Source organism: Canis lupus, chromosome 4 (assembly GCF_003254725.2).
Source record: "Canis lupus dingo isolate Sandy chromosome 4, ASM325472v2, whole genome shotgun sequence".
Lineage (NCBI taxonomy): Eukaryota > Metazoa > Chordata > Mammalia > Carnivora > Canidae > Canis > Canis lupus.
Window position 1 is genome coordinate 7,203,464 of NC_064246.1, and position 26,563 is coordinate 7,230,026.

General features: G+C 42.7%; 1 protein-coding gene across 9 annotated transcripts in view; it reads left to right on the plus strand.

Annotated features, from left to right (window-relative positions):
• Positions 1-26,563, plus strand: part of SIPA1L2 (signal induced proliferation associated 1 like 2) — a 213,455-nt gene that overhangs the window by 110,820 nt on the left and 76,072 nt on the right. For all 9 annotated transcript variants that reach the window (XM_049108922.1, XM_025448672.3, XM_025448673.3 and 6 more), the window contains 4 exons: positions 12,261-12,394; positions 14,086-14,274; positions 20,399-20,573; positions 25,029-25,132. In XM_049108922.1, coding sequence (XP_048964879.1) covers positions 12,261-12,394; positions 14,086-14,274; positions 20,399-20,573; positions 25,029-25,132 — 602 coding nt within the window. The remainder of the gene's footprint in view (positions 1-12,260; positions 12,395-14,085; positions 14,275-20,398; positions 20,574-25,028; positions 25,133-26,563) is intronic.

Below are 26,563 nucleotides of genomic sequence, written 5' to 3' on the forward strand. Positions count from 1 at the left end.
TGTGTAGAGCTACATCAGCATTTTACAAGCCATTATCAATTATCATTATCTGCCTTGGGTGCACGAGTAGACGCCAGGTATTTGCCAACCATGATCTGGGCAGAAGAGCTAATGATGGTATTTGCTTTATTTCAGAGAAAAACCCATCAACTTGATAGAAGCACAGTGATAAAGGGACATCTATTTCTTACTCTCCTAGATGAAGTACAGCTGCAAAACACCTCCTGTCAAATATATTGGTGTTCATTTTAACAAACAAATCTTTATTTTAAAAAAGTAAATTATAAAAAAGGTTTTAATTTCATGAAGTTTGAAAAAATATAAAAATTGTCCTTCTCTACTTGCATGTGGACTGTGCTTAGTGACTCCCTTCTAAGGGCTAGCGCATGGAGAGGGGAAAGATTGCAGTGGAGAAGTCTGGAAAGCACCTCCCCAGCCAGGGCCTGAAGGTCAACATCAACATTGAGAGGTCATGCGGTTAGTTTATCCCCTTGATATGATGGGAATGGCATTTCTTGGGTCTTCCTCCAAAGCCACAACCTCAGTCTGATTAGGGAAATACATTAAACCCCTGAGGAGGGACATTCTACAGAATCCTGACCACTTATCAAAATTGCCAAGGTCATCCAGAACTAGGAGAGTATGGGAAACTGTCACAGTCTAGGAGAGCCTGTAAGAGACATGACGAGTACCTGTAATGGGGTGCTCTGGATGGGATCCTGGAAGAGAAAGGACACTAATAAAGCAGAAAACTGAATAAAAGATGGACTTGATCAATAATAGTGTCAATACTGGTTCATTAATAGAGTGAACTTACCAAAGAAATGTATGATATTAACAACTAAGAAAGTGAGCTAAAAGTATATATAGAGAGAACTCTACTATCTTTGCAGCTTTTCCACAAATCAAAACTTAAAAATAGTTTGCTTAAAATATTTTTAAATATAAGTCATAAAAATTTTCATATGTTTAATATGAGAATCTTTCCAATTACATGAAAAAGAACTTATAGGCAGTTCTTAAAAGTTCTTAAAAGTAACAAACCTACAGATTTATGTTACTTCATTAAACTCTTCAGGATTCCTGCCTCTCCACAGTGTGTTTCAAGTAGAGTGAAATTGACAAAATGTCAGTTTGCCACAGCCCTTTTTTTTTTTTAAACATTTTTAAATTTTTTTTTTTTATTTATTTATGATAGTCACAGAGAGAGAGAGAGAGAGGCAGAGACACAGGCAGAGGGAGAAGCAGGCTCCATGCACCGAGAGCCCAATGTGGGATTCGATCCCGGGTCTCCAGGATTGCGCCCGGGGCCAAAGGCAGGCGCTAAACCCCTGCACCACCCAGGGATGGTGCAGCCATCAGCCCTTTCTATACACATCCCTGGAATGCCAGGAATATTTTCCTCAAACTTACGTACAAGAGCAGGGTAATTATTAGGCTGTAGAATTTACACTTTCTTCTTCATTATTGAAATGCACAGACTTCCCCTTTGAATTTCCCCTAAAATCTGCATGTTAAGGCCAGGTGGCTGTGGGGTGCTGTTTGGGATACCCTGGATTCTTTGGCTCCCACATCTCTGCTGAACTAACTCTGAAGAAAGCTTATGCCCAACTCATTTTTTTTTTTTTTAGGATTTTCTAGAAGTCCAAGGAAATAAATACATATCTTAGAAATCCTCTGTAAAGGAGCTGAATTGGTTTTTACAGGGCAGGTTTTGTAGCATATATGAAAAGCTAATCTTAGTTTGAACGGTTGTCTCCCTTCTGTCTGGTGCTTCAGAGGTTTATAGTTCCATCATTCACCTGTGATCTCTTCTGTTTCTTATAAAAAGTAATATGCTGGAGAAAACTTTTATTTTCTCCTTCCCATCTTAGCTTTATAGGACTTCTGAGGTGTGTGCAGATTAGAATTCTTTTTGGAAAGATCAGAACTTTTTAGAGAAGAGTTTTTAGTTGCCTCCAGGTGGACTGGGCCTCCAACAAAAGCCATCTCCTCCCCATGGTGTAGGGTGCAATACTGGCCTTTCCAAGGTCCATTTCTGCCCCAAGATGCTGACCTTTAAGCTTTGAAGGCCATCCTATGTCTGTGCTTAGCCCTGGGCTGGGCCATTGCCACCACCCGGGGATGAACTCCTCTGTTGGATCTGCAGCACTTCCAACAGTTCTTTCTAGAACCTCTTTTCCCTAAGAATCTTCAAGGTCACGTCTTTATTAACTACCCCCAACTGGCTCTGTGTTTTCTCCAGTGGCCATTTTTGTCATTAGTATTTTAACAGAAGAATAATATTTGTGCATACATCGGCTCAATGAACAAATAAAAGGAATGGGTTCTCCCAGAACGTGTGTAGTGAACCCTCCCACCTGTCTCGATACCAGCTTCCTGTTTAATGACTGGAGATTACCTTTTTGCTAATAGAGAGAAGCACACATGTGTTCAAATTGTGGTCGGAGGCCTGTGACTGGTGGGCAGGGCAACACAACTTAATGTGAGGAGCCCAGACCTTTCTGAAGCCAGGCTCCTGGGTTCACATCCCAACTCAGCTTTAGACAAGTCCTTCAACTCCTTTGTGCCTCAGTTACTCATCTATAAAATGGGATCCTAATAAAAATATCCCCTATGACCATGCCTGTCACAAAACAGGCCTCCTCCTCCCCCAAGTGGTTCTTAAATAAATGTGTAAAACCTTTCTCTCTAGAAAGAAACTGTTGTCTGTACCACTGGTGCCACATTTCAAGGGGCAGTACTTTATTTTAACGATTAAAAGGGTTAAAAAGGAGGGAAAAAGTAGAACCATATGGCAGGGGGCCCTGTGGCAAGGTGTCTGGTGAAGTAATATGCCACCCCTTCCAAACACATTCACTAAAATTTCACAAATGTTGCAGTTGTGGGCCTCTGTGTACCTTTACATATCAAATGAATCCCATGCCTAAGTGATGCATGGCTGCATTTGCTTTGAATTTCATGCCTGGTGGCTTCTCCCCCCACCCCTTCCAGTTTTAAATAGTCACTGAAGAAATTAATAGGGAGTTGGACACTATTAAATTCATATTGGGTGAACTGAGTCCAATTTAATAGGACTGTTCTGGGATGCAAAGTCCTCCTCCTGGAGGGGACACAGTCGCTTCTGCTCTTCACCTCTCTGGCTGGCCAGTGTGAACTCCACAAACAGAGCTCCCATTGAGGCCCAGCCAGCTCTGAGCAGGGAGGAGCTGCCCAGCTGCATGGGAGATCCAGCTTCGTGGGTTATAATGGTATCAGTTCCACACGGCTGGCAGTGGGAAACTCTGGCTGGCAGCTCCCACCTGTTGCCGTGTTTTAGGAACTTGGAGAGAACTGCAGATTTCCTCCTGTGGACCCTCTGGCCTCAGAGTTTATCAGGAATTGATTATTTGAGGAAGAGGAAATAAGGTTTTGTTTATTTCCCTAGGAGTAGAGGAATGGATACTGTAATATTTCGGTGCAGTGTAACTGATGTGGTGGTTAGACTTCCTTGCATCTTGGTACAGCAAGTTGGAAGTCAGAGTCTTTGGAACATAAGGTCTTAGAACACCTGGAAGCTTAGTGAAACCGACCTACCTTGTCTTTGTTCCAAGATTTATTTCACTCTTTACCATACTTAGGAAATACAATGAAAAAGCTGGGCGATTGCCCCTTCCTTGGCTTTTCCACAGTGAATTCTTCTTTGCTTTCCTAGTGTTCTCTTCTTCCTCTTGTAGTAAATAACTCTCAAAATTGTGGATTATCGAAGGAAGCCTTTGACGGCTGCCTTTTTTTTCCAGTCTTTCCCTTTTTATTCGAGGTTTTCCTACAACGGTATCTCCCAAGATACTGTCCTTATGTTCAGGACAGATTTGTTGACTCATCTTTAAGTTGTGTTCATTTTACCATGCATTAATTTATTTTTAGAATTCAAACTTTCCATGACTCTCAACACCCTTTGCATGAGAGAATCCTAGACCAGCCCACCAAGGTGAGCATCCTCTGTGTCACCCTGCAAGACCCCGAGCAAGTCATCTAGCCCCTCAGCTTCAGGAATATTATCTGTAAAATGGGGATACCTCCTCAAAGGTAGGGAGAAGGAAATGAGTTCATTTATGTTAGGTTTATTAAATGTTGTTATTTTCACTGTAACACCTCATTCTCAAACTTAACTAATACTTTGGTTAAATTTTGGTCGAAGGAGTCTTCAGAAATGCAAAAATGCATTCAGTAATTTCAGTAATTTAATCCATGAAACATGAACAGGGAGCTTGAAACTTCTTAAAGTTATCTAATGACTCATTATTATCTGTAGAAGCAGGCCCTATTGTTCTATTCATCCATCCATCCATCCACTCATTGTCCCTTGTTGACTTTTTCTCTGTAAGTCTAAGAGAGCTCTGAACAGGGGAGCTGATCTAAAATGCATACACACGATTGTTTAGAGGCAAAGGTTAAAGAAGATGATCGTAGGTGGGAATTTAGGCAACAGCCACCTGCAGCCATGGATGTAACCCAGAGAGGCAGTGAGCCAACAATTAAGCGATCCACTTGCTGTTGAAAGAACGAAGAAACATTAAACTCTGTTTTATGGAAAAATAGCAAGAAAACTGCTGCTTTTCTCCATGATGGAGGAAAGCTTCTGCTGTGTGCATTCACGGAGTGAAGGGTGCAGGGCCCAGTCCACAGTCTCTCGTGACTTTGGAGGACTTGATAATGGTGGCTGAGCCATGTAGGGCTAACATCTAAGAATGTAAGGCAGAGAACTCTGGGTGCTGCTTTTACATACCTGACCTCAGGAGGCCCTGCAGAATTGAGATCCTCATCTATTCAATTCATTAGTGATGAACCTGATAAATGTTCCTTCCAAGATACTGCAGTACCTGGAAATAGCCTTTGGGCCCTGATGGCAAGTGGCCCTGCCTTTTTTTTTTTTTTTTTTTTTTAAGCTCTTCTGAGTTAGATTTTTTTCTTTCCTAACTACACAAAATGCACCACAGAGATAGATGCACAGAATCTCATTTCCTACACTGCAATCTCATTAACCAATTTTTTTGATTTTGCCCTTTGTATTTGCATGATATATGGATTTTCATTCAGCTTTTCTAGTCTTTTCACAGTTTCCATTCTGCCAAGGAAGGATTTTATTTGATTGCACCCTTAAAGCAATTTTATGGAAATCATGTGCTTGGGATAAAGATAGTTTCCAGTGGATGAGGGGGACTTGCTCATTGTCCTCTGCCCTCAGATGGATAGTATCACATGATGCAGACGAGCAAGCTGAGCTGTCCTGAAGGGTGTCATTTGAAGGGGTCAACTTGGCTCCTCAGTGGAGACTTTGGAGGGAGTACATTCCCTGATGGTACGTGGAAGCTGTATGCTGTGCATATTACGCTGTACAGCAGGAGATTGTGACTTCTTTCGAGACATATCCAGGTAGCCTGCTGTCTATTCCCTGGCAAACTGAAAGCATATTGAAGGACCCCCTGGAAAACAGCTAGGAGGCCTCAGAGCTGGCATGCTCAAAGGTGTGATGACTAAGTGGCAGGAACGTCAACTCTCTGCTTGAATTCAAAGAGTGTGTAAAATGGGGAGAGAAAAAATGAAAGTGTGGGGAGGCAGACATAAAATTAAAAAAGTTCTTTCACTAATTTGCCTGCCATTTTTGGTGAAAAAGGCAATATCCAAATTTCGGATTCACTCAGGGTTTTTTTTTGTTTTTAAATATACTTCTTGATAGAAATAATTTTTTTTTTTTTAAGATTTTATTTATTTATTCATGATAGTCACAGAGAGAGAGAGAGAGAGAGGCTCAGAGACACAGGCAGAGGGAGAAGCGGGCTCCGTGCACCGGGAGCCCGACGTGGGATTCGATCCCGGGTCTCCAGGATCGCGCCCTGGGCCAAAGGCAGGCGCCAAACCGCTGCGCCACCCAGGGATCCCATTGATAGAAATAATTAAGTAGGATATGTGCCACTGCATTCTTTAAAAGACTACCATGAATGGGATCTAGCTTGTCTAGGTGATTATAGGTCTGGATTTTGAGATTATAAGTGTGAATCACCTTCAGGCTGACCCTTGAACTTTATAGCACTGTTGGGCTCAAAGTCAAAATGCCCCATGATGCTGTTTATTTTATGTCCAGTCCTTTTTTGTTTGTGATTTAGTTTTTTGTCTAATATTTATGTCTTCCTTTATAATGGGCATTTCACTGTTTTGACTTTCACTTACTCCCTAGTCTTGAGGCTAAGTGCCCTTGTCCTGTCCTTAGCTGTGCTGTTATTCAACTTTTCCAGAACAAATCTTCAATCCACACCCCCTACCCCCAGCTAGGTGGGGCTGAGCAGTAAAGGGACTACTGCTTAAGGGTGATAAGTATGATACATGTTTGAGTGGGGCAGGAAGCTCGCACTGAGGTTAAGAAGGGTTATGTAATTCACCCAGGGCTCAAACAGGGGATATGTTAGTATAGCCCAAATTCAGAAATCAGTAATCAGGCTTACTAGAATCACAGGTATTTAAGAGTACATAAGTTTGGAACTGCTAGTTTGGTGTGGCAAATTGGAGACACGTGTTTTCTCTCCTTCTAAAACATCACTAAGAATGATCCTGAAGGAATAACAAAGGGCATAAAGCCACAAAGGAGAGAACTAGAGAGAAGCAGTGGAAGACTAGATACACCAAAGCAGATGGAAGAGCTAGACCAGTTTTGCAGATTGGAAAACACCACCCCTCCAGCATGGGGGGGTGTGTGTGTGTGGCAGAGACCAGCCATCAGGAAGCCAGTTCATCCACTACAGAACCAGGTTCATCTGAAGAAGAGCTGGGGCAGGAGTGAGAGTAGGGAACTAATTAAATATGTTTAAAAAGCTGGGTTTTCTTTCCTGTCCCTTGTAGTCCCTTGACTGCTCAGCCCCACCCGGCTGGGGGTGGGGTGGGGATGTGGATTGAAGATTTATTCTGGGGAAGTTGAATAACAGCACAGCTAAAGACAGGACAAGGGCACTCAACCTCAAGACTAGGGAGTAAGTGAAAATCAAAACAGTGAGATGCCCAGCCCTGTGTCTTTATTTGGGCTAAATACCTCCATACAGGAAAATGGGAGAACTTTCAAGGAGCCATGGATGGGCTCAAGAGAAAAAGACACCCCTGTACTGAGACCTGGGGATTTCCCCGATAGAACAGCTGGGTCCCCCCAGTCAGGGCAACATGAAGTGGCCTGTAAAACAAGGTGGGTCACTATAGATGAAGAGAGGTATTTTATAATGATAAAAGGGTCAGTTCCAAGCACCAAAATCATGGCTTCAGAATAGGTTGGGGGGGGGGAACCCACAGAAACTGATCAAACAGAAAGGAGAAATAATCAAATCTCAGATCTGAACTATCTATATACTAGAAATATACAAATAGAAATGGAAACTTTTTGAAAGATACTATTTACATTATCCTAAAACATCAAGGACCTTGGGCTAAATCCAAACAAAGATGTGAATGAATGATAGAGGGCTACAAAGCATCACTAAAGCCAAGTGCAAGCCTTAAAAGGTGGAGGCGACACATTGCGGTTGTGGGTTAGAATACTCAGTCTGTAATAGAATTCGAAGTGTTTTGTAGGAATGGAATTAAGAATGATGAAAAATGGAGAACAAGAAGGAGAGTAGCTTTTTAAAATTATGTGCATATGAATATGTTAAAATAGGCTAGATGGGCCTTGTGACATTTACTTTGACTGCGTGTGTGGCATTTTTCTTCTGGATTGTTGGTTCTATCCATAGAGGATATTGGCGGTGCTTCCAGGGTACTTCATGCTTATTCGTGTCATAGAACTTAGAATCTGTTTCCGATGAGTGCTAGCCCCACTGACTAAGATTTTGTGAAGCAAAATCGATGCTCGATGTTGTGCTCGATGTTGTTTCCCTCATATTTATCAGTGTCTGGTGTATAACTCAGACCTAGCCCATGCTCTGTATTTGCGTGAATGAATGAAGTGTGTGTGGTGGGCTGAATACTGGCCCCCAGAGATACCCAGGTCCTAATCACCAGAGCCTGTGAATCTTACCTTATATGTCAAAAGCAGCTTTCCAGATGTGGTAAAGTTAAGAATCTTGAGACCAAGAGACTGTGCTGGATTCTCTGGGTGGAATCTGAATGTCATCCTAAGTGTCCGTGTAAGAGGTAGGCGGAGGCAAGTCTGACAGAGCAGAATGCAGTGTGGCCCCTGAAGCAGGATCTGGGGCTGGACTTGAAGATAGAAGAAGGGGCCATGTGAACCAAGGAATTCAAGGAATATAGCTCTACAAGCTGGAAGAGGCGAGGAAACAGAGCCTCCTGAGGGAATGCATCCCATCCATCATCTTGACTGTGGCCCATTGAAATGGGTTTTGGCTTTCTGACCTCCAGAGCTGAGACCATTAGTGAGTGTTGCTTCGAGCCTCCATGCTTGTGGCAATTTGTTATAGCAGCATTAGGACACTGATTCAACATGTGAGTTGTAATTGGTGTAAATATTTCAAGAAACTATATTGCCCCTCTCCTGAGGGCAGGACCTGCTACATTTCTGGTCCCAAGACCTTTCATGCTGCCTTCTCCACTCACCAGCATGAAATGAGCTGCCTCCTTGTTTTAATTTTTTTTTTTTAAGATTTTATTTACTTATTCATGAGAGACACAAATAGAGAGGCAGAGACAGTCAGAGGAAGAGGTAGGCTCCCTGCAGGGAGTCCCATGTGGGACTTGATCCTAGGACCCCGGGGATCACCACCTGAGCCAAAGGCAGATGCTCAGCTGCTGAGTTACCCCGGTGTCCCTCCTTGTTTAACTTTTATAGTCTTGGTTGAAGTTCAGTAAGACCAGTATTTTTGAGCATTACCAAGGGAGGCTACTTTAGTTCCTTAATTCAAGTACAATTTGTTAAGTACTTATCATTTATTAGGGCCTATTGTATCAGGCCTTGAAGACCTAAAAGTTGAAGGACTCAGCCTCATCTGGAGGTGAGGCGATTATTTGCAGTGGAAGTGATCCTTGGGTTGGGTCTTAAAGGATGTGTTAGAATGAAAAGTGAAGGATGTGCCAGGTCGAGGGGGCAAACGTGTGGGTTAGAGGAGTTACGGGAGAGGAGTCTGTAGAGAGTTGGGGTGATGTCGCTGAGGAACTTCCAGGAGAAGGTGGGTGGGTGGCTGGAAGGACAAACAGATGGACAGACATTCAGACAGATACGTCAAAAAAACAGAGACAGAGTCAGAACAGACAGTCATGGGCTGACAGTGGAGACTTGGGATAAGAGAGGCCGGAGGTGGCTCACTCAGAAAGGACACCCCCAGAGCCAAGAGTGCCCAGCATGGCAGACAGGCCTGCCAGGGCTGTGGGGTGGGAGAGAAGGGGGAGGGGGAGAAAGCGAACACTTGAGGAGCAGGTATGCAGGGCTGGAGAGATGGTGTACAGGCTGGGGGAGCATTCATGACTCCTGTCTTGTCAGAGACCCATCCACTGGCCAGACCCACTAGCTTTTCTCTCATCCACCTTCTTTTCTTCCCTAATTTTAAAAAATAAAGGTATACTTTACCTATGGTGAAACTCACCCTTTTTTAAGTGTAGAGTTCTAAGAATTTTGAAAAATGAATATGATGCATTGCCACTAGCACCATCAAGATGCAGGATAGCTCCCCCAGCCCAGAAACTTTCCAGGTGTTCCCCTGCAGCCTGCCCCTACCCCTGCCATGAGACCCTGGCTGCCCTGGTCTGTTGTGCCTGCAGCTTCTGCTGAGTATGAGAGCAGCACACACCATGTGATTTTTAGTTGTCAGCTGTTAGAATTAGTGATTTGATTCCCTTAATCTGGACTCTCAATTTCACCACAAGAAGGGGTTTTATTTAGTCATTCTTTTTTCTCTCTAAAATAAGTTGAAGCAGGATTTTATTCACTTCAGCAGGATTCCTCAAATGCCTAATAGGGAATTGATTTGAGAATTTTTGCAAGTAACCTGTCAAAGTGGGTTCTAGGAAGGAAGTTTTTTCATGATGATGACTGGTTAGGTTTTAGTGCACTTTCTGAATATTTTTCTTAATGCATTTGCCTTATGAAAAACTAGACAAAGAGGAAAGTTCTTGTCAGGACAGTTACTAACTGCAACTAAGAAAATCCTAAACTGATTTAAGTGTAAGGATGCATTTTCCACAGGATCTACTATAATGCCCATGGGTCTAATAGTCAATAATGCCAACTTTAACAAAATGATAATATACCTAGTTGTCTGAAGTAGACAATTAACTTCTAGTCTCTGTTCACAATGAATATTTTTAAATTCTTGTTTAAAACTCAGATTAACTGCTGCTGGATCAGCTCTCCTCAACCCCATACATTTTCTTTACAATGTGTGTTTGGTTTCCCTGGAGTTGTTCTGGATTATAACAGTTAACCTGGCTGTTACTAGCATATAATTTACACAGGGGATGAGTTATGCATCAAAAACAAAGGCCTGTTTCCTACTGTGTAATTCCAGGACAATAGCAAGTCAATAACTCACCCTCCAGCCCCTAAAATAGTGCACTCACTGCTTGTAGCCGTCGCTCTATAAAGAGAAATAATGACAGTGTTAATCTCATTGGGTTGCAAAAGGTAAAGGAGTAAATGATCATGAAAATAAAGAGGAAAAGAAATAAATGCCTTTTCAAGGTCTAGCTGGTAGTCTTCATTGGCTTTGGGTGATGCTTGCCCTGGCCAATGGTAGGCACTATTTTCACCCTGATTTCTTCTTCTGAATGACATTTCTTATTCCTTCAAAAATTAATGCAGTAGAAAACGTTATAACTAAAAGGCTTTCGAATACCTACAGTTTTCTTCAAGTTTATAAATACCTGATACATTTCTTTTTAACTAAAAAATGAAGAGTCAGGAAAGATGGGCCAAAAGCTTTAGGGTGACAGTCAGAAGGGATGAGCCTGGTTCTGCATAGAGGGTGAAAAAATTACTTGTATACACCTTGGGGAACTGACCTGGCAGCAGTTCTTTAAGAGATAAATGAACACCACCTGGGGGTTTGTGTTTACCACCTGTTCCACATGGATTGATGGTATGATGGGGCTACCAAGAATAGGTAAGCTGCATGAATAAACATTGGGGTAATTGATCCCTCTATTTTGTATGGGTTCAGACCACATCAGAGTGTTGTGTTAAGTCGGGCCCTATTAGAAGACAATACTTGAAAAGTTTGGTTGCATGGCACCTGGGTGGCTCAGTCAGCTATGAGTCTGCCTTCAGCTCACGTTGTGAGCCAGGGATCCTGCAATCTAGCCCTCCATCCAACTCCCTGCTCGGTGGGGAGTCTGCTTCTCCTTTTGCCTCTCTCCCCTGCTTGTTTTCTCAAATAAATAAATAAAATCTTAAAAAAAAAAAATCCGGTCACAATGAAGTGTTTGGACTTCTTTCAGCAGACAGTGTCCAGAGTGATTACTCACAAAGTATGAGTTTCCTGCCATTGGCAGAGTTCAGGCTCATATATTGGCTTCAAGAATAGGAATTTGTCTTGGATTATGACCCCACCATGAAATCGCCATCCCTTAGAGCAGTATACTGGGGGATTCCTATGCTAGATGGAAAAGAAGGCCCCCAAAATATGTTATTGCAGTGAGACTGTACAGATTAGAAACCCTGCAGGGCCAATGGGTGTTTGTTTGTTTTGTGAAAGACATGATTAGCTGATAACAGTAAACCAAGTTAGAGTTAGTAGATACAGTTTGATCTTAGCAGCTAATGACCTTTTGTGTCTTTTCCGTCTGTTGTTAAATTCCGCTTTAGATGGCTAGGTCCTTTAGTGATCTCCTAGTGCAGGGGTGATGTTTGCCACCGCACTGGGCACTAAGATTACCTGGCTAGTCCAAGTGCCCACACTCATTCAGAGAGGATGACCTTCCCAGCTGGAGGGGAACTGTTCAGTCATGGTCTTCGAGTAGTTTCCTCTTTCAACAGTTTCTAGGAATGGCAGCACACTCTTTCTGGGGATGCTGTTTGTGTGATGCCAAAATCATGGCTGGGGGTGGGGGTGGGGTGGCGGAAGGGTCCTTGCTGCTTGTGAGCTAGGAACAAGCAGAATGGGAAGAGGAAGTAATGGAAGATGAGACATACGAGCACATCTGATTCGGAAACAAAACACTGTGATCACACACAGGGGATTGTGTACCCAGACCCCTGCGATATTTTTTCAGAGATTTGACACACAGGTCGAGAAATACCCATCTGGTCTTTTGTTCCTTTCTTTTGATGCCACCACTCTCTCCTGTTACAGAGCACCAGAACTACTTTGGAATAGATGAAAACCTTGGCCCCGTGGCAGTCAGCATCCGGAGGGAGAAGGTGGAAGACGCCAAGGAGAAAGAGGGGTCCCAGTTCAACTACCGAGTAGCCTTCAGGACAAGTGAGGTAATGGCTGCCTTGTGTCCTTACGGTCCTGAGGCTGGAGCTGTTACTGCATTAGGTTCTTTCAGATACTATATAATATTAATGATTATAGTATTTAAGATCATAGAGAAAGCTTATAGTATTTTTTCCAAATAAAAATTTGAAAACCTATCACAGATGTTAAGGGGCAATGATTTTACTTCCCTCTCACATGATAGAATGGATAAAATGGTAAGAATGCAAGGTTTGGAGGCTCAGAGGGAACATACATGAACTGGACAATTCATGTCAGAACTTAGAAACCACTTCAAAATCTAACGCAGGCAGTCAGGCAGTCCACAGTGAGGAGGGGAGTGTAGCAGGATGGCTGTGCACACTTCATCACATGGAGGCTCCTGCTTCGTGCCTCGCTTGCCTTGCTGTGAGTAAAACGTGGGATTGTTGTACAAATGGACTGTGTATAGCCAAATAGGTTAGAGATGCTGATGACAAAGAATGAGATCTGGCCTGCATGTAAGGTTTTATTCTTTTGACCTGTTGTAATTAGAGGGGAATATATCTGGCAAGTATTCCAGCGTGCATATTTTTGGTTGGCTCCTTCCAGATCAGAGAGAGAGAGAAGAGAGAGAGAAGAGAACTGTTTGCTAGTGACCTGTGTATGCACGAGCCTGTGTTCCACTGTGTATGTTGCCAGGTGCTCCAGTGATTTGGGCTCTATGCTGAATAAATGGGAGATAAAGCTCCTCTCTGGCAGTGACATGTTTTAAGTCACAGGCCTGTGGTGTCCAATTAAATAGCTTTTAGCCACATGTGACTATTTAAAGTAATTCAAGGAAATTAAAAATACAGCTCCTCAGTCATGATGGTCACATGTCCAGTGCCCAGTAACCACCTGGAGCCAGTGGCTCCTGTATCAACCAGTGAGAGTGGAGAGCATTCTCATCATTGCACAAAACTGCTGGGCAGTGGTGTTCTAGAGCGTCACGCACACGGCAGACATCATTGCTACAACCGTCACCCTGACTCTGTAGACCACTATCAGTCCTCTTCCCAGAGTCAGAGTGGGTAGAGTCAGAGTGAGGTCTCTTGACTTGCAGTGCTGGGATTTCCTCTCTGGATGGCAGTCCCAGGCATTCATTACACATTTGAGGACCTATCACAAGTCATGAGGCAAAATTCAATAGTAAGAAATCTCCTGAGCCCTGAATCACCCTGCCCCTGGGTGTCACTGGATGTCCCCATTCAGCTTCAGGACTCATCAGCAGTGGAAAGTTAAATAGGAGAAGAGAAAGGAATGGAACAAAAGTCAATGTGGAACAACAGGGCAGTAGGAAAAGAGAAGGGAGGGCTAGGGAGAAGGTGCCTGGGGCCAGGCCCAGCCCCATGACATCCAACTTCTCCTCAGCGTCCTCCTCTGGTTGGCCTGAGAACTGCAGGAACATCAGGGTTCTGCCTGGCTCCCATCCTCCTCCAGGCACTGATTCAGCCCCCTCTTGCCTTCTCCCTGAGCCCTATGCACTTTTGTCATCTAAAGACTCTGGGCGTGTTGATTTTGCTTCTACCAGTTGAGAGCTGATGTCACTTTTGCCCCCCTCAGAAAAGAGACTTAACCTGCGAGGAAGGCAACTAAGAAAGTATGCTTTCAAGAAGTCCCCGAGCATAAACACAAACTCTTCTGTGATGTTCTGAAGTCTTCTGTTCTGCCCCTGCAGCTTACCACCCTACGAGGAGCAATTCTAGAAGATGCCATACCCTCCACTGCCAGGCATGGAACCGCGCGGGGACTACCTCTCAAAGAAGTTCTGGAGTACGTCATTCCAGAGCTGAGCATTCAGTGCCTGAGACAGGCTTCCAGTTCACCCAAAGTCTCGGAGCAGCTTCTCAAGCTTGATGAACAAGGGGTGTGTATGGTGTGTGGGGCTCTACGTTTGGGCAGCAGCAGGTGTCTGTGTTTCTGAATGTTTTGGATTCTTCCCATCCATCTTTCTTTTAAGATCATTTATTTTTAATGCCTCAAAGCATGTTTCCCCTCCTCTGGTTGTTCCTAAGAAACACAATGGCTTTCTAGTGTAGTTCTCCTCCTGCTGAGTCGTGACCTGTATGGTTTTTTACCAAGGCTCTGGTGTGTCCTGTGTCTTGTATCCTCACAAGAGCACAGCTGATTCATGATTCTTAGAGAGCAGTGGTATTTTTTCCAGGGTTTAACAAACTCACATTGGACCTTTCCCCAAACTAACATTTATTCTTGTCCACTGTGTGAGGCATTCATGCTAACAGATGGAAGTGCACATTGTGCATTGGGGACACTGATATAGAGAAGTAGTCCCTTCCCCCCTGGAGGGAAAGTAAGACCAAGACCTCTGCAGGGCAGATATGGGAATGGACCTTGGGGAAGTTTAAATGCAGTGAGTGCCTTGGGAAAAGAAGAAAGAACATTTGACGGTACATCTCCTGAAGGAGGTGGCATTGTAACTGGAATTTACGTAGAATTCCAGGAGGGGATTGGAAGGAGTTGGCTGCTTTAGGAACTCTGATGAGTTTCTTTATAAGCCAGGGGCACATCTCAGGAGGGTGTAGTTAAAAAAAAAAAAAAAAAAAAAAAAAAAGCTAGAGCATATATAGACCTTGAAAGCTAGGCTAAGGAGTTTGCACGTGATTTAGGAGGCAGTAGGGAGCCACTGAAGCTTTTTGGTAGGACAAGACAGGATCAGAGCTGTATTATATTAAAGATTATCCTGCTGGAAGGGAATGAGACAGGCTGGTGAAGATAAAGACTGATGATGGGCTGGAGTTCAATTATGGGCCGTTGACATCGTCCCAGAATTAATTAATGATGGACAGGATAGGAACAGTGGCCCAGAAGACAGGAAGAGATCTTTCAAGTGTCAGATGTGAGATAACTTGTAGTGGGAAACTAAGAGGTCAGCATCCCAGTGTATGCAATAGATTTCAAATGAGTGGATTTTTTTTAAAATGCATGCTGTAAAAAAACTAAAAAAATAATGTCTATTCCAGAATTTTCTAAAGAAATTTTTTTTGCCTGTTTTAGAGAGAATAGGAGGTATTTCTTGGTTGACCCAATAACATCAATGTGGTATATTGATGGTGTATTTGATACTCAGATGGCTAGAATTCCAAAAGTGATGAAATGGTAATTTTGTCTAAGAAATTAACACTGCACAAAATATATCACTATGCTTGCTTGGCTGTACTTGGTGGATGAGGTAGCTTGTACCCTTGGGATGCTGTGGAAACTCCCACAGATGGCCCATGTTCCACAGGCGTGAATCCCAAAGTCCTCAAGGCCCTGAGAGACATCACAGCAACTAGAGTTGACCCTCTCCTCACAAAATGAAGCAAGTACTGGGGATGTCTGCTCAGCAGAATAGGTCCAGAAGCTATACTGGGCAATTTTTTTGTTGTTAATGAAGAGTTTAACTGCTTTTAAATGAATACCTTTTTGTAGTCTGATGTAAAACTTCATGCTTTCAAAATCAAGCTCTGCTTTTAAGCAGACCGATGCATCATTTACTCTGGTTGAATTTCGTGTGGTTTTTCTTTGGCAGTTGTATTTGTTTGACTTTGGTATACTTTCTAATGGTGTACAGTGTGACGTTGTCACTTACCCTGACCTCTTGATGGTGTCTGATTCCTATATGACATGAGGAAGAGATACTATTTATATGCATCCTTTAGATTGGACGGCTGTTTCTTTTTTTTAACATCCGAGTTTTTAAAGGTTCATTAAAAGTTGCCACTAACCTGCTAGAGTGTTTGAGAATTTATTCTAGGTAGTGCTCTTTTTATTCACCTTCTTAATAGTAAATCTGCACAGGAGTGCGATGGGTCACTTCTAGGGCACTGTTCTTGGGCGGGGGGCGGGGGAGGGTTAATCTTGAAAAGTACTGAAGGGATACATGGTCATGTGCTGCTTCCCTGGGGTTTGTAGCTCACAAACTGGGTCCAGCACAGTCATTGAGTGCATCGCTGTGTTCACGACACTGGTTCATAAGCAGGAGGTTCAGCAGAAGTTTAGATCACATACATGTTCCATTCTTTACATTCGTTAAGATGTTTTGAGCAGAAAAACTCCCCTCAATGGAGAATGATAAAGGAAGTAATTATTAAGTGAGACTCTGAAACTTTTGTTACTTTACATAAATTCACCTCTCAACCTCTCAAATCCCATTTTTCCTGTTTTAAGAGACAATCCTAATTTATAGAACAGATGACTTCATAAAATTATATAGGTCAGTGTAAAAAAACTTTCAAATTATGGCCGCTCACTGTCTTAGAATATCATGACATCTTTGGCAGAATGATTGATTTGTTTTCAGGCTGACTTCCCTCTTGTCCCCTCACTCTAGCTATATATGCATACATACCAGGCTTGCTTCAGGTGAAGTCATAGGAGTCTAAAGAAATGATCTAAATAAATGAGACTGCATGCTTGCCAGGAGTAGGAGTCCTGAGAAAGCACGGAAAGAAGGGCTTCCCAGCACACTCCAGTCTATTTGCAAGACATTTTTGAGGCTTTGTGGGTTTTGTCACCTTCATTTAAATTTAAATTTCCTTGGGATCCCTGGGTGGCGCAGCGGTTTAGCGCCTGCCTTTGGCCCAGGGCGCGATCCTGGATTCCCACGTCGGGCTCCCGGTGCATGGAGCCTGCTTCTCCCTCTGCCTGTGTCTCTGCCTCTCTCTCTCTCTCACTGTGTGCCTATCATAAATAAATTAAAAAAAACTAAAAAAAAAAAAAAAAAGTAAATTTAAATTTCCTTGTCAATGAGAACAAGACTTCTGCCCTTGGGAATAAGAGCAGTCAGTTGTTATCCTGTCTTAGGAAGCAAAGGAAACCTACTGTGCTGGTTGTCTGTCTGGGCAGCCTGTCTGTAAGTCCAGCTTTCAGCACTGAAGCCGTATGCAGTTTCTACAAGCAAGTATTTCTGGTTTCTAACAGTACTGATGATGCTCTGGAATCAGCCGAACTCCCGCCAGGACCATGAGACTGGCTGTAGTTCAGAGCAGTTAAGTCAAGGGCAGTGGGAAGGGTGAGAGTTTGGGGGGCGGCCCGAGGTCTGGAGGCTTGGATGCAAACCTGGTTCTAAGACAATTGGGAATTTTAGTACTTGGTAGCTGGGGTCTCCTCTTTGTTTTATGCCCTGATTAACTGATTAACCGCAGTTCTGAGAACTGCTAGTTCTGTGATACCACACAAGAGGAGTGATGGTCGAGTGTTTTCATGAGGTTTGTAAGAGATTCAAGTCAGAGAAGTCTCTTCACAGTGTTTCATTCTGTTATTGCTTTAGTGGAATGACAGTCATTGTAGCAAGCAAACTCCAATTATTTGTTCCAAGTCCCTAAAGACAGTTCCACTTTGTGGGCTCCTTACAGTAAATGTGTGTGAAGCCCATGCGATGCTATGTGTGTGCCCCAGGACATTTTCACTGCAGCAGAGCTCTGGTGGCTGTTGTGAATACTTGGGGGTTTTGAGATCTATTGGTACCACATACCATAATTTTTATGGGCCTAGGGGCTTCTTGGAGGGAACACAGATCCAGTTCACAGTCAGGGTCTAGACTCTGCCTGGTTTGTCCAGTGTCTGGGAAGAAAGATGTGATATGGACAGCACTCCAGCCAGCAAAGTAGGCCTGAGGAAGTCCAGTTCTCTGCGTGTTGGTCTTTGCCTGAATGAGAGCCCCCTAGGAATATCAAGTCCAGAAGACTCTGGAATCACATAGAGAAATTGTGCCAATCTGGTGAGCACTCTGCTTAATGGGCATGAAGCCATACCAGCCCAAACTGCAGGGCCTCACACAGCTTTGCTCTGGGCCTCCTCCCAAAAGGGTGGACGTGAGGAGGGAAAGGAGTTTCCCACTAGGGATGCCAGGGCAGACTGAGACAGGCTTAGACTGAGACAGGCTTCAGGAGCGGCCATGGGACTTGGAGGCTTCGGCAGCCCAAGATGCAGTGGCCAGATGATGTTGACACATGGTGCTGGCAGAGGCCTGTTGTGAGTGGCAGGTAGAGGAGCAGGGCACGGGCGGACAGAATGAGCTGCAAGGATGTGGAGGACAGTGTGGCAGTCTCTGGGTGCAGGGGAGGCTGTGGAAGCCGGGATGGATGGGCGTTCAGGCCCATGGGATGTAGGGGTCACATGCACTAGCGCTAACCATACCGCTGCATCTCTGCTGGACTCCCGTTAAGGCTAGAGCCAGGTAACTGGAGAGAGTCGAAATCATCCTCTAATGGCAAAAGAGACGTCAGACCAGCATATCTAGGATGGGGTTGGCTCGTTAGAGGATCGGTATGGATCCTGACAATCGCTGAGATCACCAGCATCCATGGTGATATTGCTAGTGCTGCATTTCCTGAGTGTGCTTTAATATCCAAAATGTCTTCCGAGTCACTCAGGAACAATTAGTGTTTATAATGAAATAATATTAGGCATTTTTATTGCACTTCATATTTTTTCTAGATGACAGTCTATTTGCAGTAGATATGGGATCTCATTTATTTGGAGAGTTGAGTTGATCAGAAACATTTATTCCTCAGTCTCTAGATGAAAGGAAATGTTTCTCTACTTGACCCTACTGAAGAATTAGCTCAATAAAATTTGTGATAGGAGCTATAAAGTAGCTTGTGCATGGCATCTCACATTCCCACATCCAGGATAAGAATCATTGTCTTCACTTGTACAGTCGAATGTCTTCGGCTATGATAGGAGCCCAGGCCTATGGGCTGTCCACTATGCTGTGGAGTCCATCACTATCCGTAGCTTGTTGAGTCAGATTGTGAACAAATGCTTCCTTTAACATCCTCCCCACTCACCCAATAGCACTTAGTCCAGTTTGACAACATTCAGAATATCGTGGTAGTTGACTCTCTTCAACTCTAAATTTATCCTAATGTGCAGTGAGGTGCTTCCTGCAGTCTGCTTAGATCACCTGGGCAGGGGGCTTCCTACCTTTTTTGAATTGTGTGTTGTCATTAGGTAATGTGGATAAGACGGCTTTTATCACTTTCCTGTTCGAGGGAAATGAATATAATTTTGCCTTATTTTACTTATAGTCTGCTATACATTTTGATTAAAGGCTCTATTTTATGGCTTGATAATGAAAGTGAATAGTGTTATGGGTTGCTGCCTTTAAGAAATCGGTGATGTCTGATAAATCTGTCAGGTTTTGAGGCTCCGTTTGCTGGTAGTAAGATTAAGTGCTCTGATTTCATGAGTGAGAAGTAGTTTCTCTTTGGATAAAATAAGAAAGCTATAAAAATGGATCCAGTGTCTCCCCGGCCTTGGGAGAAGGCAGTCCTGAGGCTTCCAGCGTGACAAGAGATTGATTGTGAGTTAGAATTACAGCAGGAACTCTTCAATGGCTCTTAAAATTCTTTATGGTTTATTGTATATTTAGCAGATGTTTTCTTTGCAAGACAGTCAAAACTACAGAAATAACTATAATTTTATAGCCAAAGTTACTTTCACGGACACAAAATGTTGTTCTACTTATATACGTATATGACAGTTCTCACTGGGATTCCTTTCTTACTGAACCTTCATTTGATTTGTTTTTTCATTACTGTCTTTCATATTTTCATGAATGTTCAAAGAACAGCAACAACTAAAGCATCAGGAGCCAGAGAGGGAAAAAACTTAAAAGTTTGTGGCCTTTCTTTTTTCTTTGGACTCAGAAGATGATGCTCCTTACTGCATAGAGGGTATAAGATTAGGACTTCCCCAGTTATATTTTCCAGAAGATTCCTGAACTTGTCTCTCCATTCTGGAAACCTGGTCAATCCCACATGGCCATAGCCTTACATTCTATTTCTTAGGGTTTCTACCATTTCTCCAGCTGTGTTTGGGGGTTTCTGTGTTCATTATCTATCTGTAGCATTTCACGCAATGACAATTGCTTCCTCTTTTGCTTATGGGAATTGTCCTAGCATGCTTACTGTAGTTTTAATTTTACTGGAAGTTAGCTTGTCTAATACTCTTTGCCAAGTAATTCTATTTCTCCCCCATTTCAGCTGAGCTTTCAGCACAAGATCGGGATCCTTTATTGCAAAGCAGGCCAGAGCACAGAGGAGGAGATGTATAACAATGAGACGGCGGGACCAGCTTTTGAAGAATTCCTTGATCTTCTGGGCCAGCGAGTCCGGCTGAAAGGATTTACCAAATACCGAGCTCAGCTAGACAATAAAAGTAAGCTTCATATTTGTGTGTGTGTGTGTGTGTGCGCGCGCACACACACATTTAATTCTCCGCAGGTAGGCGTACCACATAAATCTAAGTGAGCAATCACTTGCCCTCCCATTCTTGACCCTGACAGTGGCCTAGCCAAGCTTATTTGGGATAGAGTTGAGATTTCCTCAGATGAGCAAAGGAAGCACATTTCTCAAGAGGTATATGTTTCGCAGAAGCTCAAAAGGTCAGTTCTTTTTCTGTAATGCCAGCAGAGATATTCCCCAGTGTTTCGTGAAGAATCTTTTAATATTTCCTTCTTTCTCTTAGCCTCACCTCTGCATTCATTTCTAAAAAAGACAAAATATTAGCGCGTTTGCTCATGCCATGTTCTCAGGCTCATTCTGTTCATTTCTGGTTTCATGATGTTAGCTGGGGAATTGAAGCAGTGATTAGAAGCTGATGCATCCTGTTTTTCAGTAACCTTACCCAGGTACCCTTGAGCGGGACACACACTAGCTCCAAGGAGCTGATTGAAAACATAGACTCTATGCCATCCTGTGATGTGCAGATTGGTCTTGTATCTTCATTTAGAGGATCCTTTTCCTCTGGTCCTCATAAATTCTAAATATCTTATCTTTGTGCTATTGGATTTCATTGCCATCAGCATCTAACATACCAAAGTAATTTTATTTTGGGAAATTCTGCTTATTATTAAGCAGTTGACTGCTTACTCTTTTAATCAAAGGTGAGCAGATAGATCCTACAGTTGGAGGAAGTGGGAAGCCATATAGCCCACTCCTAGTAGGCGCGGGATGAAGGGGAAGCTTCTTCCCCAAGGGAACATCTGTGTGAGTCCATCTCAGGGCCTGTGGCTCCATGCTACCCAGAGCCCATCAACCCGGAAGCCTCATCGATACTCCCCTGCATCAGGGTGGTACTGTGTCTTTGTGTGCCTGTCAGTCAGATCTGGATTTTTATCTACTTTTGAAAGTTAGGTTTAGAACATAGATCTGGAGACAGTATTACCTCATATGTTGGCCCCTGTGTGTCCTACACGCATGCCAAGGTTGGACTTGACTATTATATCAGATGCATATTGCTCTTGCCTCAGATCTGTAAAGATTAGGAAATAATTTGTGACACCCACTGTAAGTATCCACATATGAGACCTTTTCTGATTTTTTTTCTTTTTATTTGCAAACTCCCTTTGCCTGCAAACCACCAGCCACCCCCTAGAGATGTGGGCGTGCCACCCTTAGGGATATGCATCCTGGAAAACCACTGCTGACATGGATTCCTTATTATGTATGCCTGTCATCTCTCTTCAGTGGGGTGAATTGAGGAAACATTGTAAGAACTTCTGATCTGTACATTCTGTAAAACTGCCACACAGATAATGTAAATACTTTTCTAGGTATAAGAATCAACATCAGCTTTGAATTTTTATGACCTAGGAGATACATGTCCTTGATCCATTACAGATGCAATACTAAGTACCTCACTCAAGGAAATGATAACATAAGAATGAGATTTTGACGTGTTGGTTCTCATAATCAGCAAATCTAAGTTATTCTTACGAACAAGGCATTCTGTGAGATGTGACGAAGTCTAAGACATCCCTGTGGTAAAGAGGAAGTTTCTAAGAATTATGTTTCATGAAATGGTCAAATAAAATTAGATCTTTCATAGAACTGATGCAAAAAAAGTCTTCGTTCTTGAATTCAGGAGAGTGGTGTTGTATGGTCTTCACCCTGTCCTCCCACAGGACATTGGTTGAATCTGAGCCACAAGGAAAATTTAGCGTGTCTGGATGTCCCTTTTGGGTATCATAAAATGGGTTCTTTCTGTCTTAAATACAAAGTGAAATGAAGTAGGAAGAGAGGGAACATGAGCCACTAAGGTGCTCTGCTCACCACAGTGGAGTATAGACCTGAGGCTGTCTGTGGACAGTCTCTTTTGGGTCTGGATGCTGAGGTGACAAAACTGGGGACTACCCTGATGGCCTGCAGCTATTTCCAATAGAAATATTTGCAGGAAAAAAAAAAGAAATATTTGTAGCAGACCCTTGAACAGCTTGTCTGTTCACCTGTTCCATTACCATACTGATATTTGAGATGAAAAATGTCAGAATATTTAATTTCAGAAATCCATCTTGTAGGACTGTTTGGGACAAATTATAATCTTATTTAAAAAAAAATGTTTTCTTCTCCCAGGGGCACTTGGGTGGCTCAGTGGGTTAAGCAACTGCCTTTGGCTTAGGTCATAATCTTGGGGTCCTGGGATCGAGCCTCCTATGGGGCTCCCTGCTCAGGAGGGAGTCTGCTTGTCTTCTTCCTCTGCCCTTCCTTCCCGCTCATGATCTCTCTGTCTCCCTCAGATAAATAAAATATTTAGGAAAACAAAGTCTGTTCCCCCGCCTTCATTGAAATATCCTGAAGCTGAAACCTGGTGACTAGACTATTAGCTGTCTATAAGGATTCCTCTCACTGAATTCTAACCATCCAAATAGCAGGGTGTTGTGATGAGAATTGTTGAATGTGCTAGGTTATTTGAGCCCCTGACCTTCATGTTGTTATTAATGAGTGAGTTCTTCATGGAAGAGGATCATCAGTCCCTTATGACCGTGCTCTTTCACTTCCAAAGCCACATTCTCTGTCTTCAGCCAAGAGAGTTGAAATGGAATTGTACCTTCCAAGAAGTCCTATGAAAAATAACACATATGTACTTAATATACAACTAAAAGAGATCATTGATTTGGGAACTGGTTAATGGAATTTGGTTAAGAGGTTATTAGATGAATAACCTCTTAACATCTACAGGTTGATTCGTCAAATATTTTAAATACTTCCCCTTTTCATTAAATTGTCTGCTATGAATACCTTTTCAGAATCTGCAAAACTGGATGTGATCATTTTTTTCTACAAAATTTTCAGGACTGTTTCTGAGTCAGAATGAATATTCAAAGAAAAAACTGCAGGATTCAGAAAGAAAAGAATAAAGGTCCATGAAGGTTAAGTGTTGTAATATTTTTAAAGTAAAATTAAAATATATATTTTTGAAGATTTTTTTTTTTTTTCATGAGAAACCTGGAGAGAGAGGCAGAGCCATAGGCAGAGGGAGAAGCAGGCTCCCTACAAGGAGCTTGATGCGAGACTCGATCCTGGGACGCCAGGATCATGACCTGAGCCAAAGGCAAGCGCTCAACCACTGTGCCACCCAGGCATTCCAAATTAAAATATTTAGATTGAAAAAAGGGGGCCCTGAGTGGCTCAGCCGGTTGAGTGTCTGACTCTTGATCTCAGCTCAGGTCTTGATCTCAATCTTGAGTTCAAGCCCCACAAATGGGCTTCATGCTGAACATGGAGCCTACTTAAAATAAAAAAAAAAAAAAAAAAAAAAAAAAAAGCCCAAGATGACTACATAAAGTTCCTCCTAACAAACAGTGGAATAAACTTTTTTTTTTTAATGACCTTGAATAACTGTTTCTTACTGTTTAAATGATAGACAAGTAAACTTCTATGTTAGTCAAAGATTGAGAAAGGCAGCCCTGAATTCTGTGTACATCTTGCTTCATATATATCCTTTTGTCTTTATTTATCCATATGCAAAGTGGTTAAAAACTATGCCTTAAAGTTATCACGTAAGTGTTAAGTCACTGTTGGTTTAGGTGTGTGAAACTCTCAGCTTGTGGTAACCTGTGGATAATGCAGATGGATTTTGAATTTGCAAAGAATCATTCTGCTTTTCAGCAGGTGAATAGCTGTATGATTAAGAGGGGTTCAGATGTCACAGTTTTTAACACGTCAGTGCATAATACACAGTAAGAGATCACTGTCGTTCTCTGCCTTAATCATATGACTGCATCATTGCATAGCCTGCTGAAAAGGGAAGGAAATTTTTTTTTTTAAAGGGAAGGAAATTAATTATGTAATTCAGGGAAAGAAATCTTGAGCATTTTTTATTCTCATTCTCATATTAAGTCAGTCCTGTTTCATTTTGTTGAGTTCTGGAAGATCAGGTACCCAAGAATCATTAAGAATTAACTGTAAACCCACACACAGAGTGGGGCAAGGAGGGGGGCTAGTTGGCCCGTACTCTCCAATAATGGCACCCACACCTGCCGAGTTGCACCTCCAGCTTCCATCCTGTGCTTACCTCTGCTCAGCTGCATCCGTGGTGGGTCCTCTATGTCAGTATTGCAAAGGTGAGCATATTGAAAAAAGGGAGGGGAAGCACATAGATGAGAGCAGATGAGAAGAAACCCAAGCATTAAGGCCACAGGGGCGGGTTGGGAAGTGGCAGGAATGGTGTGCAGCGAGAGAGCAGAGTGGCTGCCAAGACACCACCGGTGGGGTATAGTTGGGTGGTTTGTCCTTTCCAAATGGATTGCCTTAGGAAAACAACCTTCTAAGTGTCCCGTTGCTAACTTTTGCAGTTTCCTGACTTGATTTTGTCCTCCACCTCTGTTTTCAGCTGATTCTACAGGAACTCACTCCCTCTACACCACATACAAAGACTATGAAGTCATGTTCCACGTGTCCACCATGCTTCCCTACATGCCCAACAACAGGCAGCAGGTGGGTCTTCCCTCTACTTCCCAGATCTGAGCTCAGCCCATTGATGAGCTTCATGAGATTGGAATTGGCAAAGCCTCACTGGGGGATTTTCTCTTCAGCAGCATTAATAATATTTACTCTTTTCATCATTTGGAAATAGTGGGCCTTTAAAAGGGAGGAGTTTTGCATATTTCTGTTGCACTTTTTCCTTAAAATACTTGGAAACTCTTCCACATGCACCTTATTGCTTGCTAGGCAAAATCTTAGTGGAAACCAGTGTCAACTGTGTTCAATATAAATAAGCCAGTGAGGTGAGCTGAGCTCAGGTTTCTGAGTATGGGTAGATAACTTATTTCTAGAAAATACTGTAAGAACAGGTCTTTTAATTTATTCATGGCATGATTCAGTTTTAGTGATTTGATTGTATTTGGGTTCAATCAGGAGTTAAAGTTTGTTTTCATGTCAAGGAAGTTTAGTTATGATGTCATTTAACTGTACTCCTTTGCTATAAAAATATATTAGCACATCAGGGACTGCATAGCATTTGTTGAATGAGGGATGCCTGTGGCTCAGTTGGTTAAGAGTCTGCTTTCAGTTCAAGTCATGATCTCAGTGTCCTGGGATGGAGCCCTGAGTCAGGCTCTACCCTCAGTGGGGAGTCTGCCTCTCCCTCTCCCTCTCCCCCTCCCCCACCTTGCCCTGTCTCTGTCTCAAATAAAATCTTAAAAAAAAAAGAAAAAAAGAATGTGCTGAATGAATGAAACTTAATTGCAAGAGAATGTTTCTTCTCCTTTTTATGCTCATGAAATTCATGAAGGTAGTCAAAATCAAAGTTTTGCAAAGAAACTGCTTGCCCCACCCATCACTAATTGTAAGAACTGCCTTAGACCCTCCAGCTGGGATTAGAAAGCTGGCTTCTGATTCCAGCCAAGCTCTTCACAATAGGGATAGCTCCTCTTTCCCTTTTCCTTCTCAATGCCAGCTGGATTTTCTGGCCATTTATCTGATACTTAACCTCAGTCTGTTGTCCTTCCTGATGATCTGCAGTGTTTCCTAATAATCAGATTTCTTCCCACTACCATCAGAAAATCTACCTTTTGGTCAATATTTGTACTTTTTCTCTTTTTTTAAAGATTTTTATTTATTTGAGAGACAGAGAGCACATGCATGAGCAGGGGGATTGTAGAGGGAGAAGCGGACTCCTTGCTGAGCAGAGGGCCCCGACACAATGAGGGGCTCGATCCCAGGACCCTGAGATCATGACCTGCACTGAAGGCAGATGCTTACATGAATCACACAGGAACCCCTATATCTGTATGATTTTTTAAGGGAAGAGTTACAATCACTAGATCATATGTATGTGTTTGTATATGTTTTAACCTAAAGGATTTCTAGCTCTTAAAAAAAAATTACTTGAAATAATGCCAAACAGATTCCCTTGCTATTAAGAAG